Source organism: Phaseolus vulgaris, chromosome 2 (genome assembly GCF_000499845.2).
Source record: "Phaseolus vulgaris cultivar G19833 chromosome 2, P. vulgaris v2.0, whole genome shotgun sequence".
NCBI lineage: Eukaryota > Viridiplantae > Streptophyta > Magnoliopsida > Fabales > Fabaceae > Phaseolus > Phaseolus vulgaris.
In genome coordinates, this window is record NC_023758.2 from 43,785,679 (window position 1) to 43,802,663 (window position 16,985).

Consider the following 16,985-nt stretch of genomic DNA (forward strand, 5'->3'; position numbering starts at 1 on the left):
AAGTGTTATTAATTCAAGTAAACTAATGAACACGATAGATAAATAAAATTGATCAAAAATCATAAACTACAATTGGTCAATATAATAAAACTTATTTATCTAATAATTTATAGATTTTGAGGGACTTATGACCGCCAATATAATCACTCTATTATAATCAATTATATATATATATATATATATATATAACGGATAAATATTGTGTTATGTATGATTATAAATATTTCTTGCATTTCTCAAAATCGGGTAAGTACAGATACATTAAAAAAATCAGGGTTTAAATTTTTTTAGATTTAATTACTCTTTACTACTAAATTATAATCATTTTGCAAATTTTACTATTCAATTTACACCTTTGTCAACATATTTTTCAGCTTTAATACATTTTACTTATATGTTAAATGTGTTATACAAGATATTTTTTAAAAAAAAAAAATTCAAAATACATAGAAGAAAAAAGGGAGGTGCATATAAGAGACTGGGTGGCACAATTTGCATAACCACAATAGACTCCCAAAGTCAGCTCCAATTTCTTCGTGTTTTTCTTAGTGATAGTTGCCATATCCATTTGATCTCTTATTAGAGTAGGGCAATTTATGGTCCAATACTGAGTGGCTAACCATGAATTCTAATCGTACCACTGCACTTTTCCTTCCATTACAAATTCATTCACTATAGTATTCTATGATGTGCAAAGAGGAGCAAAACTAGGCTTTTTCTCTAAAAAATTAACACCATGAAGTCTCCTCGTAATCTATGGTTAATGGTATCTTGTGTGTGCTACTTACAATCCTGCACCTGAATTATTGACATCATTTTTCAGTAATACATTCATATACACTTGTACTAGTATTTTGTAATTTCATCACAACCAACCAAGTACAACAATTTTCGCATATTCCTGGCGTATCTAGCTAGCTAGAATAACATCTGCTGAAGTGCTAACAATCAGAAGAAAAATGAATTGACATGAGTTGCAATTAAACACTCATACAATGTAAGTTTGCTTCAAATTTTTGCGCCCACGCTTTCCTCTGGGATTGGCACTAATCAAAGCATTCACAAGCTCAGAATCCTCTTCAGTGATCAGTATGTTTGCTTTACTTGGATCTGCAAGAAGCAGCTTAGCCACAAGGTATCCAGCAATTGACCAAGTCTGATATAGTCGAGATTGCTTTCCAATGAGTCGAGATCTCTTGGTGTCATAATATTCTGGCCACCTGTCTCTTGATATGCGTCTCTCAGCAATCTCAACAGCCTTTGCAGCAATATGTGTTCGCTTCATCTTTATGCATGCAACTGTGAGCTGCAATAGGCATGTTTCATGTTAAAGGCTTGAACCTCATATTTCCAACTTGCGATTCTTGTATAAACAAGCCAAGTACACTAAGAAAAGGATTTTATACGTAAATAAAATAAATGGGACATTAGTGGCTAAACAAAGACAACTAAACTGGTTCAGTCACACGTCTAGCTAATAAGAGCTAAGGAGAAAAAAGAAATAGAAACTTTAAACCAGAACAGCTTCAACTAGAGAGATTCATTCAAGTGTCAAACTTTGCCACTGTAACAACCTGCCAGAGCAGTGTCGGCCAGGAGCCTGCATTATGGTAGGACCAAGGCCTGCCAAAAAATAAAAATATAAAAATCATTTGATGAAAAATAAAATAGAATAACAAGAAGGCACAAACACAGAAAATTAGATGCAATACGTGTTCTTAGGATCACTGCCGGTGATTATCTGCCACTCCTGACCATCAAGAGCAGGATAACAAATCTTGAATGGCATATCTGCCACTAAATCTGACCATTTGGCCTCAATAAGATCCAATATGGCATGCGATTGCTCCACTGTGGCCAAACTGTTTACAACAGACCACAAGTTTCCCAGTGAAAAAAATCGGAAATCCATGTGAGCTGGTTGTAGGTTCCCAATTAAATAGCCTCCTTTGTTTGGCATCCATTCCACTAACCAGGAAGAAATCTGGTCTGGGTATATGTTGAACTTGTTAACTGCATCATAGGAGTACTCCTCTGTCGTGTAACGGTAGATCTCATTTAATTTTTTCATATCAATCCAATAGTATTCTCTAATATGAAATGAAAGAGCTACCAGACGGTTGTTCAGTGCCCGTATAAGATCAGCTGATCCATCCTCTGGAGTAAGCATCTCACGTGCACAGAGTAAGGCAGAATAAAACAGTGCCTAGAAACAGAAAAATAAAACAAGAAGAAAAATATAATAAACATTAGAAAAGATACATGAATACTAACTTCATCTCTAATTATAAGTATCTCAGACATACAATTTTTTCTTAAAAAAATAGAAAGTTATTAGACGAGAATATAAACAAAATTTAAAAACAGAACAGGTAAACTGTAATAGTGAGTTTGGTAAAATTGTATCAAAGATCCGTTTTTACCTTCTCCGTGCGTAATTCCTTCATTTTCCAAAAGGGAAAAATATTTATTAAGATATTGTTATATTTACAAAATGGAACGGAGCAACAAAATCAATTAATTCATGTTGTTGTGACTTAAACAAGGCATTTTATAAAGACATAGGTAATTGTATATGATGAGAGCTAGGGCGGTAATTGTATATGATGAGAGCTAGGGCGGTAATTGTATATGATGAGAGCTAGGGGTATGATGTCTTAACTTATGTCAGTCAATTAATTGTTAGAAAGGAGAAATTACACAACTTTATTACAAGAATTCACTTCTTAACTAACATAAGGGCAGGCAAAATAACGAAAGAAAGAATGTGTCTAAGCATTACAAAAATAGGTATCAAGTAGTATCAATACATGTTACTAAAGTGCAAGCCCAAAATAATAAAAGCTATGGAGCCTTCTGTTGCCTTCTTAATCTAGGAAAGAGATGTCTCATGTTTGTAATTTCAATAATTTATTGGTTTAATTTTTAAGCCCAATAGCATTTGAATATATAATATCACTTCATATTGATTAACTTTAATATTTTTTTAGTTTATTTAACACCACTCCTTTCCAAAAAGGATAAATTTATGAACTCTAATGTATCTAAGATAGTTTTACTGCTGCTGCTGCCTACAAATATGAATTTAGCCAGCACTCCAACCTTGTTCTTCAATTATTAGAACACCATCAGATAAAATTAATGAAAGATAATTGTTGAAGAGAAGGAATAGTAGGCACAGAGATGCTGAAAAAACAAGTGTGCCAATACAGACATATACTGGTTTACATAGGCTTTATTATATTAATTTCACATGATTAGAGGACATTTCGTTTGCTCTAAATCAGATATTAGTTTCTCATAAACTGCTATACAATAAATGCATAATATTTCGTTGAGTTTCAATAATAATATTTAACAGTGAAATCACACACAATATTGCAATACAATATTTAACACTGAAATCAAACACAATATTGCAATACACTTGCTGTCCCAGAAAAATAACTTGATACACCTGATGACACAACCTACTGTCAAAAACTCCTAATACATAACTACCGCCAGTTATTTTCTACACAAAACTTTCATCCTTCAGTTTCTAATACAAAACTAACTATAAGCTGTTATTTTCTACATATAACTGCCATCTAGGGGCTTCTAATGCAGAATTGATTCCTAAAACACTTATTTTCTACACATAAATGCCTTCACTGTCATTGACTATCAATTCCTATCACCAATCAATTCAAACTCTTATACCATAATCCCTTTATTCACGAGAATATAACTAATTTTTTCATACCTGTTAAAACTAAGGTGAAGTTGAATCTTTCAAGCATAAAAATATGTAAAATCAACTACTTTCAAATGCATACACACCTAATATCACCACCCTCTTAAAAGTAAAATAAGAGAAAGCTCAATCATTAATAAGAATAAGGCATAGGAATGATGCAGGTCCTCAATCTATAACATCAAAATTTCTTCTTGCTTCTTGTCAAAATGGTACACATAAGTGCAAATTTTCTCCTAATCTAAGCAAATGTATAATCATAAATAAGCAGCATTTTTTCAATCCTGACCTTACAAAATACAAATATACAAATGTCTAACAATTGAAGAAAGACAATCTTATTTACCTGAATCTCCAAAGGATGCCCATGAATTCCCATCCTCCGATCTATCATGCAAGAACCATCTGTTACTAATAAGGTCGGGAACATATCAAAGCCATCAGCAAGACACAACCTCAAAATCATCTTAATTCCTGTTTGCACATCAACTCTCTCTTGAACTGATAGATCACCAGAGCACTTTCCATATGCTCGTAACAAAATAATCCACCACAATCCTAAGATCACATGTGAAATACGTTCAGCAGACCAAGAAGAATTATAGAAAGCTTGATCTGCAATTTAAAAAAATAATCTATTTTTTTTATTATTTATTTTACCAGAATCAACAGGAGCAACACGCCCAATGGCTGCCTCTCCAAAGTCAGGATCCAAAACTTCTTCTGTTGCAGAATCATCACCATCTAGAGGAACTGTCCGAACTTTAAAACTTGCAGGCATCAAACCTTGTCCTGGACTATGACAATCCATTGTTTTCTCCCAGCTCTGAAATATGGATGTGTTGGTTTAAAACGTATCAGAAACAACAAAGTACTTCTTGATAAGAATTTGAGGACTTCCCCCCTCCCCCAAATGGTTGTTTTTTCACAAGTTAAGACAGATGAAGTGCTAACAAAAAAATATTACTAATGAAAAGTATTATTTAATGTCCTTTTCATTAATTATGTGCAGCAGATGAGACCGGTGGTGTTCTATCCGTGGCCAATTCACATCAATACTAATTGCCAAACACAAGCCTTTTTCAGCATGTTTCTTAAAAGAAAACCAGTATTTTACTTTATTCACCAAAAAAGTTACGAGCCAATGGAGAAACAACGATAGTTAGATTTGTAGAAAGGAATAACACAAATAGCAATTGCATGACTCTGGAATGATCAATTAAAAATGAAAATACATATCTAAGGAGTGTAAATGACCAAGTTGAATCAAATTTAGCTGTTACCAGCACACATTATGTCATTCGACTAAGATTCCAAGACATTACCTGCAACTGAAGTGTATAAAGGATAAAATTCCGAACAATATCATACTCCCCCTTCAATAGGAAGGCAACTCCTGAAGGAATGAAATCACGAATAAAGACCTGGTCATAATTCAAAGTATTTGAACTGGTTGGGTCCTTTGCAGCAATAGTTCCGATGGGATTGTTACAATAGTAAACTACAGACTCCCTTAGTAAATCCCATGCTTCTTCCTCAATGGAGATGTCAAAGCTGTCTTTAATAGTTCCATTTGAAACATTAGATGCCAAAACCTCTTTCTGTTTCAACTGATGGACTTGGACATCTTCAAACTCTAAGATATGCTTTGTATTCATCACATTGCTTGCTGAATTTGATGTTTCAACATCATTCAAAAGTCTCGATCCATTTCCATCTCCTCCGGCTACGCCACTGGCACTTTCAGCCCGTTGGCATTTGCATGTCTTTAACCATGGGCGACTGTAGGTTTTATTATGGTCATGCAAACTGACACCCATCCACTGAAATTGATGAGTTCTTAACCGACTTTGGAGCATGCTATAACACACTGTTAAATCCCTTTTCCTTGAGGATCTTTTCTTCATACATTTTACTCCAAACTCGGAATGTAAAGAGTTCACACGAGGCTCATTATACCCAGTTTGAGGCACAGCCCTGGACAGAACCTGAAAAACTGCTTTGGAAGTACCCAGGGACATGCTGTTTTACAAAAAGGAAACTGTACCAACTTAAATTTGCTTCCTGTTAAGTTCCTTTGATTAGATTACACCTGCGAGAAGAGAAAACTACATAAATCAGCATAATTGAATGACATAAACATAGCAATTTCAACTAAATAAAGATTGCAAGATACTATCAGCAGCTTGCAATTTAGAAGAGGTGAAGAAATAGTTTATTATGAAACCATATCTGAAATTTAACTCATTTGCTTTACCAAACCCAGAAACTCTAGAACAAAATAAAAAAATCAAGGATAACAAAACGAATGCTCAATTTGGCATCAGAACAACCAACTTCTGGAGAGCACAAAATTTGAGATTAACATTCACTTAACCGAAACTAACCTAAAATCACACCAATATATTCATATATACACGTAATAATTCAATAACTGAAAAACCAATAAAATTATATTCTACGTAATTATTTAACCATTGTTCAGAGCTCAGAAAATTTACCAGGAAAAAACAAATAAAGCATAGCAAACCAAACCTTAGTTTAATTATCAAGAAACAGGCACAGATGTAAATGACAAACATACATAAATACATAGCAAAATTCACAAAAAACAAAGTATGTCAGAGAACAAACCTATGACCGGAGAAGTACTGAGAGTGCCGCGGATCTTGTGATTAGTCGAACAGAGAACAACGAATTATGATGTTAATTGCTCACTTTGCAATTTTTATTTTATTTTTTATTTTCTTTGTTCTGGTCTCAATGATATTTCAGTTTCTTCTTCTTATCTTATACTGTTCTTCTTTTGCGCAATTGCAATTATGAGATTTTTTTTTGCATTCGCTTTTTTATCGATGACACGTGATATTCGAACATGACCTCTGCGCCTCCTCGCAAAGCAAATATGAGAAAAACGGAGATTGTGTGTCCATAAAAAAAAACAATTTTTTGGGTGTCTTTTTTATTTTCCGTCACCAATAGAAGAAACGATTTTGTAAGAAATTAAAAAGAAAAAGGTTTTGTTATATTATACAAAATGAATTCTTTTGTCATTTTTCATAACATATATTCTTGCATAATTTTTAATACAAAAAAATTCTTTTAATCTATTAATCGGTAATCTAAAAATATTATTTAATAAAGTTCTTTATTTTCTACTTTTCCCAATTTTCAATATGGTTGAATATAAATTTTGATATACTTTATAATGTTTTCTCTGAACATTTTTAGGAGATAAATATATAAACACTTTTATATATATATATATAATTATGAAAAAATATGTTTATTTTATTTTTTGATAAGTATTTATGAAAAAATTGATTCAAACATCTCATTAGAGAAATTGGCATAATGATGTTATAAATGATGTTAATATTAATTGTATTTTTTTTATTTTTTAATTATTTTTCTTTATAGAGTTGAATAACATTTATTTTGTCTTTATCTGTTATGATTCTAATATTTATTGATTGGTTATTTCTCTCATTTGTTAGATCCCGAGTGTAATACTTATATATATTCAGACTATTTGTTTTGATTTCAATATATAATAGAAGAGATATTCATTCTCATATTTTTTTTTACTTCCTTTTACTCTTTTGTTCATCTTTATTCTATTTTATAATATGGTATCATATTCATTTTAAATCTATCTTGACTTTGGTGGGTTTATCAGACCACCTACTATTGGACCGTTATCGAACTATCCATAATATGTTGTTCCACGCACAAATTGTTACTCTCGGCATGAGGGATGTGTTGGAGATCACACAACGACTAGATATTAGAGCATTTCATAATATATAAGTGATTGCAAACCTCATCTTATAAACGATGACATTGAGTTAGGCTCAAATACACTTCTTAATATCAAATGAGAAATTGGCAATACTTTTTTTTGTTTTATCTATTTGTATAAGCCTGATTTTTACAAGATATTTACAAATTTAAATAAAATAAAAATATATAAGGATACAAGTATAGTTATTGTTAAATAACGATGATGAAATTACATCTTTTACGAAAAATAAAATTTAAATAAATTATATTTTATTTTATTAGATAGGGTTATATTAAATGAATATGACATTTAAAGAGAAGAATATAAAATAAAATTCAAGCATTCTTCTAATTATTTTTTTTTCCTCACCATAGATGATGAATATGTAGTACATATTAAAGGTAATTTATTAATGATTAAATATTTGAAAAAATCTAAATAGATTTTAATAACCTCTAAAAAAATAATTTTCATTTTAAATGTCTAAGCAATAATAATAAGTTATACACATTAGTCATTGATAGATGAAATTGTACAAACATTATAAGTAAAATAATGGTAGATAAACTTGATGAGTAACTATTATCACTCATAATCTTACTAACTCTAATGATTAAATAAAGGGAGTAAATAATTTCTTTATGAAAAAGTCTTCAGTTTTTATTTTTCTTTTTACTTTGCAAATATCAAAACAAAAACAAAGTTATATTTCACCGTACAACAATGTTTAGGTTTTATTTTTATTTTTTAAGAGTTTATAATTTGTTGACTAATTCTCTTAAAGAAGGGGAAGATAATATGCTCACAGATAAAAAAAAATACTTCGAAAAGATCATATGTGCTATATTTAGTTTTTGTAACAAACCTTTATTTAGATACAAGAATAATATGTGGTATATTTAGTTATTCATTTAGTAGTTTAATCTTTAGTTTTAGGATGGGAAAGATTAATGTTTATTCCCTTTACTTTTAAGTGACTTTGGTATGTTTACTATTCATTTTCATATTCCATTCTTGAAAATAAAGATGTCAATTAAATCAATGTGAAGAAGACATTCTTTCATTTCAACAATTATTAAAGAAATTTATTTTTTTTATTAATTAAATTGAGAAAGCTTTATAATTTTAAACATTAAAATAAGGATTTTTTTTGTGACACTTGTAAGTTAAGTGCTAACAAGGCTCTTAACGTGTCACATTACTGTAGTCGACGTTATTAATTTTAATTGATTGATTAATTTTAAATTTGAGGATTATTTTTAAATTTTAATTAAATTAAATTACATTAAATTTTAGAGACTTAAATTAGCAGTGTCTTACTATAATATTAGAAACCAAGACAATAATTTAACAACGGTCTTAACATCCATCAGGTTTTTCTGACAACATTATCTATTTTAACTGAATAGACCTCTGGCGAGATAATTTATTTAATTTAAATTTAACATAAATTATAACAAAAGTGATGGAAAGATTCAGATAATAAAGTTCCCTCCAGATAATAAAGTTCCAAAAAGAAAAAAAAAATCAAGTGACCAAGTTGATTCAAGTTGAAAGCGATAATTTGGCAACATATGATTCAATTATAATTTAATTCGTTTAAATTTAAAATAAAATGAACCTACAGACCAAATTTTTTAAACTGAATAAGTTTGAATTATCATATTCTTTAAATCAATTCAATCCAATGCACACCAATTCTGAGCTATTTAAGTGTGATTGGAATTTCATGCTATGGAATGCTAACTTGACAAGGCCACAAATGTGGCACCGAATTTTTAATTTAAACATTTAAAGAGCAGAAGGAGCACTAGCATTAAGCATACGCTAAACCTTGTTCAACTCAGTCTTGTGTTTGTCTAACTGGTCTTTCAACCCTTTTTTCCATTCCTGAATTAAATTTTCTTGTTTTTTTATCAGCTCATCTTTTATGTTAAGTTCCTCTTCCATCAGAGCAATCTCCTGCGTAGAAGATAAGTCATACAGCAGAAGTTTAGATGGCAAATCACAGTCTCCATGTTTGATGGCAAATCATTTTATAGTGTATGTCATACCTTTCTGAGCATTTCAACTTTTGTTGGTTTATCCTCACGTTGCAGGCTAATAAAATAAAGCTGAAGCTTCTTGGCAGCCTCCATAAAGTCTCTTGCATACCTGTCCACATCAACTGAAAAAAAAATTCCAAAAACCAGGAAAGTTCAGTTGGATGATTGATTAAACTTACTAAGAATTGCAAGAGAAAAACATTTTGCAAATATAGTTTCCAACACGGGACTATGACAAAGACAAGACTTCTCCTCTCCCTGTAAGTCCAAGGACATAAGTGAACCTAATTAGTCTTGCAACTGATGTTAAACTTTATACATGTCGCGGTTACATGACCATTTTCTACTAACTTCAATAGCTTTGTTTAGCATACGCTAGTGACAGTGTGATACATGTTATACATGAAAAAGTTCTAACTTTGCATTCAAACCAGAAGAGTGTCATAATCCATATGAACCTTACTTAAGGCTAAAGGTCTAAATAGTGCAAAACTTAACCTATGCCCCATATGGAATTAAGAAAAATGACATGCGTAAAAAAACTGAAGTTCATGTTCATACAAAGATCAGACATCAGTTTATGGCATTGGCACTCATTTCTAAGGGTTATATACTTAGATTGCACAAAGTCAATGGTTTTGATGAAACATGGTTCTTTACAAATTTAGTAAGCTACAAAATCATCCATGTGAACTTTTTTACCACCCTTCTTCACTCCCTGCTCTACCTTCCTGACCTGGATAATCAATGTGTGCATTATTGCACATTGAACCCTCTATAATTGTAGATGAGAGAATTATTAAAAGGATGTTTATTCAGCTTTAAATGTCGGGCAAATTACTTTGACAGGTTAACCTAATAGCCCAAATTGACAAAAATATCCATCCCATCATCACATAATACGTTTCGAGTTGATAGCATGTCAAGACTACACATAAATAGAAATTATGCTTCCTCTCAGTTTGAAGGTGTATGTATCATCGTATCAGATACATGGTGCTTTAAGGTTTATTGTAACTGAAACTCAATAATTACTTCACAGTAAAATGACTCAAAAACTTTTGATAAAACAATAAACATACAGCGGACAACATTTTAAAATATCCTTTTAATATAAAGAGTACATAATTTTGAAAAGAAAAAAAAAACTAGACACAATAAATTCAATTGAAAAAGGGGAAAAATGATATATTGACCTTCTAAAACTTCTAGCATCTATTAGAGATTACTGGTAATATTCAACCAAGCAATCATTTCAACTTAGCAACACGTCACCAAAGTACAGTCTTTCAGTGTAGAAAGGATGTGGTACAGTCGAAATTTCTTCTGTTACTTCTGCAGGCTCAATACATCTTTCTTTTACATAAATATTTCAAAAAGAACATGTTTTTCCCCTTGTTTAAACTCCTCAAATCTTAAGAGAAAGTAGTAGACATATATTTCCTTGATCTCCTAATTCATTTTATTGTTAATTTAAGCATTGTGCATGTATATAGAAAAATGACTAACAGCAATCCCTAAATAAAGTTTCAAAGGCCTTTTGATGCTGATGGTTGATGCATAGTTATCCATCACGGTTAGCATGAGTTTTTAAACCACAGTAAAAAATTTGAAAGACTTGCAGCTACTCACTTTGATGTGAAGGGTGGGGAGAACGGTCTATTGCTTGAAGTTCCCTGGCTGGTAAACAGGGAAGCAAAGCAGCTTCCAAAGCCATAACACACGAAACCATATCATCCTTTGAGGGAGGAGAAGATGGCAGCTGTGGATCACCTATGTGCTGTTGCTCAATTACTTGCCGATCACCCATATTCCTTTTCAGCCTGCCAAGGGAGAAAGATAGGAATAACAAAAGTTCTCCCCAAGCCTTACTACGTATAAATTTCATGTAATAACATAAAATATTAAGAGTGCTTGACAAGCTCCATTTCCATGCCACAAAATATAAAAGACAAAAATACTATAATTTAAAAAGAAAACAAAAAAGTTTCATCGAGAAAAACAGTGTTTTTCACATTAAAAATTTTCTTCTGTTTTTGTGTAAAAAAAAAATTCCTGGGTTATATACATAAAACAAACGAGATTAACACATAGTTGGTAAATGAATATTTTTCTGGGTAAAGTTCAGTTTTGAATAACATTATTTTCCAATTTCAATCCAGTTTTTAACAAAGAGAATAAGCATGTTTCTGAGAAACCCCACATCGAATGAAAAACAAGAAAAATGCTACCGTCGACAAGCATCATTGATGAAAAGAGTCCAATCCACCAATTCAGTGTCAAAAGGCGAAGGAAATAAAAGTCGTGAAACTAGATAAACCCAAGTTAGATAAATAGCAACGAAACCTATTAAAATTTGAAAATGCAATTTAAGCAAAACTAAGAGTAACAATTGCAACACTACATGGAGAGGAAGTGAAACTAGGAAACTCACGTGGTAGCGACTGAGAAGATGACGCGCGTGAGTGAAGACTGGAGATGAAGAAGAATGAAGATGCATTTGGGTTTTCTTATTAGATTGAAAAACCTAATTTGGCTCCGGGGAAAACCTAATCGTTAAATTACTTCCTGAAAAAAAATATATTTACTTCTTATAAAAAAATCTATCTATTGCAATTCCCTATGTAAAGATTAAAATTTATGCTATAAATAAATGTATTTTCAATTAATAAATTGATTTTTTTTTCATTCGTGAGTAATTTTGTAAGAAAATAGTTTACGTACACCCAAAATTGTCTTGAAAATTAATTAAAATCCAACCTTCTTCCAAATTTAATTGTTGAGAAAATTAGTATTTTAGTTCTGTAAATCTTTTAACTTTTTCTTTCATCTAGTTTGATCTTCGATTAGTTAATTTAATTTAATCTTATACGTGGATCATAAAAAAGTCTTAAGGTAGTTTAGGTAACCAATTTTTTAAAATGAATTTTGTAAAACTGTTAGTTTTTAAAATTTAGTGTTTCAAGACTAAATTTATATTTTAATAAACTTCACATACTAAAATGAGTTTTTTTTAATTTAATGAATTAAAAAATTGTCCTGGGTTTGGAAAAATAAAAACATAATTAACCAAAAATTTAGAAATAAAAGAGTTACAAGTTAATTTTTGCTAAATCTTTTCATTTGTTATCATAATAAATTATTTAATATAAGAGAGTAAAAGATCATCACCCTAAAGTAAACCCTAATCCTAAATATTAAAAAAAACATATTTTTCCAACTTTTAGAAGAAAAAATATCACTTTTTTTTATATCAATAAGTCGTTTTTTCAATGAGCAGGGAACACAGAGACAAAGGGTGCGAAATAAATCCAAATTCTTCTCTTTCTGTGAAACCATTCTGTGTCCTCCCCCAACATGCTAACACAAAGCAAGCATAGACTTTGAATCTGTAACTAAATGGGAAATATTTTGCTTCTAGGTATTAAACCAGAACATGAATCATCTGACCCAAAAGGGAACCTGATTTTGCTATAAAATGGTGACACCACTTTATTTACATGAACTTGTGTTTATGTTTAATGATCCGTTTCAGAAGATACTGATAGTACATTATACTCTTGTGTTTTTGGGGTAGAAGTAACGGGTAAGCTGACATACTCCTTCCCTTCTGGCTTAGAAGATGCATTGCCATACCATATCATTCCCGCTATTGCAATGAGCATGCCCAGAATCACTTGCAAATTCAGACCTTCTTTTCCAAAGAAAACGAATCCTAGGGACAATACCAGAATTGTCTTCATGTGACCAAGCACTTGGAAGGTTACGGCTGTGAACCTGCCAATGCAGATGAACTGGCTCAGGTTTGTACCTACTGCGATGGTGCAAGAGATAATGATCAAAACCTGCACAAACATGGAGAAGATGTAGGTTAGTTTAATACTACTTCGGTTTCAACATAATTGCAAACAAGCAACAACTATGTTACTTGTTGAAATAATTTTAATGAAATAACATTATTCTTGGAATAAACATGACATACTAATTTATCTGGAACAAATTAGTCAATCATGTCATTGTCTTTAGGCACTAATGAGTTGGTGTATTGTATTCAGGATCTTGATTTTTCAACTTGTTTGTATAGCATATCTTTCAACTTTAAACAACATTCTAGAAGAGAGTTGAAATCGATATGTGGACATGATTTTTATATGGTGATACTACTAAGTACTGGAAAATTATGGTTGAACTAAACATATGCTACAGGGAATAAAAAACATTCACGTATTTGGCACTGGAATTTCGCACATTCAGGTAAAAACACGACAACATAGTAATTAACACTAGTTACGTGTCAAGAATCAATAAAGCATGTAATTAAGTAGCATATAGAAAGAGAAGCTTACAGTGGATGTCAAACCATAGTTGTAGTGATCAACTCGTTTGTTTGTCAACCAGTAGTCCACAAAGGGACCTACTAGCAGTAAACTTGCGGCCTGTACTGGTGCAGTGTGACCTAACAAGTTAAACGATCGAAGAGAATACTTCCGCTGAAGAAAATGCACATACTACAAAAAAGTAGAAGTGCAGGATCAGCTCAAAAAATTATAGATCATGAATGCCAAACAAATTAGTAAGAGTTAGAATTGGAATGATCTGATATAAAGTTACATAATTCTGTCCAAGTTTACAAAGAAAATTTGCTGTGTCAGTTTTAGATATACAATTCTTTATCTGTGACCATTTATAATTGAAATATTCCATTTGGTGTACCTATTTTATTTTCAATAGATATTAATATTACAAATATTATCATTCAACTGTGGTTCCCTCCAAATTTAACACACTCCAAATTTATCAGTCCCTCTCTAGTATGCATGAACACCTGAAAGTGCAAATTCACCAATTCTATAACCATATGAAAAAGAATTCAATTTTGATCTACTGCAATGCCTCAATTCAAACTCAGGGTTGATAGTGTTAGTAGTATGTTACTTACATACTGCTGCAGTGAGGTGCTCCAAACTGCAACTGCAGCAGCTATGAAACCCTTAACATTGATGCTCACATCAGTGACAGTACATACAGCTACACCAAGGAGAACCAGAGAAATGCTAAGCTTTGTGTCCCTTGAATATCGTACGTTGTCCAAGATGACTTCCAGGAAACAAGATACCGGAATCATACTCAGCTTAGCAATCTGAAATTTTCATTTCAAAGGGAAGAAACACTGTAAATACCAATATTTTTCACTGGCAGTGTTAAATTTTGATACTTAAAATAAATTCCAGATGTTACCTGATAGAAACCGACAGAGTTCCACATCAAACTCACATTCATTCCGACGATAGAGAAATTTGCAAATAAGACAAATTTGATAAGATCGGGTAAGGGAAGATGAGAGGTTTGGATATATCCCAGCCACTTAAGAAAGAGTGTCAGCAAGGTAGTTGTGGCAAAATGCAAACCAGTTAACGTTGTTGCTGCATAATAGTATATCATATACAATGTCAAAACTCAATGTTAGTAGGGAACTTCAAAAGTTACCTGGCATAAGAAGAAACCATAAATTACATTCTTCTTTCTTTGGTCAAATAGTTATACAATAAATTTTAAATCATTCATCGAGTGTTTTTCTCAGAACTTGGTTATTGTAACTCTAATTCATCTACCACCTTTATTCTCTCAATGTATTAAATACTTTCATATCTACTGCACATGATCATTAAAAGACAGACTCAACGAATGCATTGTAACTCAAAGCAATGAACTACAGAGAAAGTAAAATGAAAGTGGAGAATAAAGTATCTGGGATTAGAGAAAGGTATAGAAACGCTATACCAAAGCTGAAACCATATGTAGCCATGAGGGCTTTATTCACAAGGATTATCCCCACAGATGTGACTATATTGAACATCCACGATGCTACATCAATTGCAGTCTTCCTATCACCCTTGGTTGCAGAAGACATACTCGCTGTATCACAAATTTTGAAATCCAATGACTTTGTCTGCATGAGAAGACATGTCATCAGAAGTGGCACAGATTCCGACGAAACAAGTTAAACTCACTTTACACCATTCTTTACCATTTTTAAATACAGTTTAATCTGTTACATGTGTTTTCTACAAATATGTTCCACAAACACTTAAACAGAACATTTAAAGAAGAGAACGACAAAGTATTTTAAGTTTCTAAGACACTTATTTCAAAAACAATCTTCGAAATTTGATAGAATTTGTACCCTGATTGCTGAAAAGTGTCAAACCAAGTGTGTGAACAAACACAACTGGTTCTTGGTGTCGTAGCATGTAAAACCAGCAAAGAGAGAGAGAAAGAATGAAAAAGCTTATGAAGATTGCTTTGTTCACTCACCAGAATTGCAGGTACCTGACCACTACAAAGAGTGAGCTCTTCCTCGCGATCAACAAAGCTATATAAGAAAAAAAAGAATAATCAAGCATGAATGTGAATCAAATCCGATATCCCTTTTTATACAATTTTATCTTTTTAGAAGAGTCCTGTGAAAATTTGGTCTCAGATTTTTCAAGATAGGAAAGATGTGATATTTTCAAGACGGCAAACAAGACCCTCATTCCAGAAAATAGAGTTCAGTTCAGAGGAACAGAATCATGAAAGAGCAATAATTTCAAAACACAGAACTAATGAATAACAGTGATAATACTAATAACTTGAACAAAAAGTTAGTCTAAACGGAATTCAAAAAGACGCGATCAGTTATGAAGAAGTGAACCATAGGAACAGTGGCAAGAACGTTGGTTGTTCTTGAATTGAAAGAAGAGGCCAAAACGACAACGTAGGTGGTGAGAGGAGGTTGTGGGAGAAGAAAAGTTATATATAGAGAAAGTTTCGGTTCGGTTGTGTTCGGTGTTTTTGTACTTTGTTGTTTGTGTTTTCTCTTTGTACTCTGTTTTGGTTCTTAAAACATGATTCTGGCGCGTGTGCTTTTTTGTAACGTTCTGCTTCAGTGAGGTTGGGGAGGGAAACAGCAACAGCGTAAACGCAATGTCATCAAAGAACAACGGTCTATTTTGTACACAACACAAAATTAATGTATTAGTTAATCATTTGTGTATTTGCATGTTACATGTCCATTGTTGATAGTTTTTTTTTACCTTAAATTTAAGGTTAGTTTGAGCCCAAAATTCGATGGCCTGTCACACAAATAATTGTGGTTCTTCTTCCTGCCTTCGCTCACAAATAATGATTAAGGTAAAAATTGGTAGGAACTATGCAGATTAAAGCTCAATTGTTTGAAATTATACTTTTTAAAAGCATATATATAATGTTATAAAACAATACAAAACATTCCTAAGTTTCTACCATATCTAATAAAATTTTGAAAAAATAATAATAAAATGAAGTTTGTATTAAGAAGCATCGTTTCATCATATGAAAAAAAATATTATTAAAAAAAACACAAAAATATGGGGTACTAGACCAAAACACATATGTTAAC

At 31.7% G+C, this 16,985-nt stretch overlaps 3 protein-coding genes across 3 annotated transcripts; all 3 read right to left on the minus strand.

The window, feature by feature from the left end:
• Window positions 1–836: 836 nt before the first annotated feature.
• LOC137812431 (neutral/alkaline invertase 3, chloroplastic-like) lies at window positions 837–6,694 on the minus strand. The gene is made up of 7 exons (XM_068614400.1): window positions 6,371–6,694; window positions 5,062–5,828; window positions 4,397–4,562; window positions 4,083–4,294; window positions 1,713–2,206; window positions 1,575–1,623; window positions 837–1,306 (listed from the first exon to the last, which is right to left on the minus strand). The coding sequence occupies exons 2-7, from the start codon at window positions 5,755–5,757 to the stop codon at window positions 989–991; spliced, it is 1,935 nt and encodes a 644-aa protein (XP_068470501.1). The 5' UTR covers window positions 5,758–5,828; window positions 6,371–6,694; the 3' UTR covers window positions 837–988.
• A 2,404-nt stretch (window positions 6,695–9,098) lies between these two features.
• LOC137812432 (mediator of RNA polymerase II transcription subunit 28) lies at window positions 9,099–12,141 on the minus strand. Its single transcript, XM_068614401.1, has 4 exons — window positions 12,000–12,141; window positions 11,198–11,388; window positions 9,575–9,687; window positions 9,099–9,482 (listed from the first exon to the last, which is right to left on the minus strand). The coding sequence occupies exons 2-4, from the start codon at window positions 11,373–11,375 to the stop codon at window positions 9,348–9,350; spliced, it is 426 nt and encodes a 141-aa protein (XP_068470502.1). The 5' UTR covers window positions 11,376–11,388; window positions 12,000–12,141; the 3' UTR covers window positions 9,099–9,347.
• A 723-nt stretch (window positions 12,142–12,864) lies between these two features.
• LOC137812433 (UDP-rhamnose/UDP-galactose transporter 4) lies at window positions 12,865–16,530 on the minus strand. The gene is made up of 7 exons (XM_068614402.1): window positions 16,260–16,530; window positions 15,881–15,938; window positions 15,347–15,515; window positions 14,804–14,988; window positions 14,505–14,705; window positions 13,912–14,073; window positions 12,865–13,410 (listed from the first exon to the last, which is right to left on the minus strand). Exons 3-7 carry the CDS (start codon window positions 15,474–15,476, stop codon window positions 13,084–13,086), a joined length of 1,005 nt encoding a protein of 334 aa, XP_068470503.1. The 5' UTR covers window positions 15,477–15,515; window positions 15,881–15,938; window positions 16,260–16,530; the 3' UTR covers window positions 12,865–13,083.
• Between the last annotated feature and the right edge of the window lie 455 nt (window positions 16,531–16,985).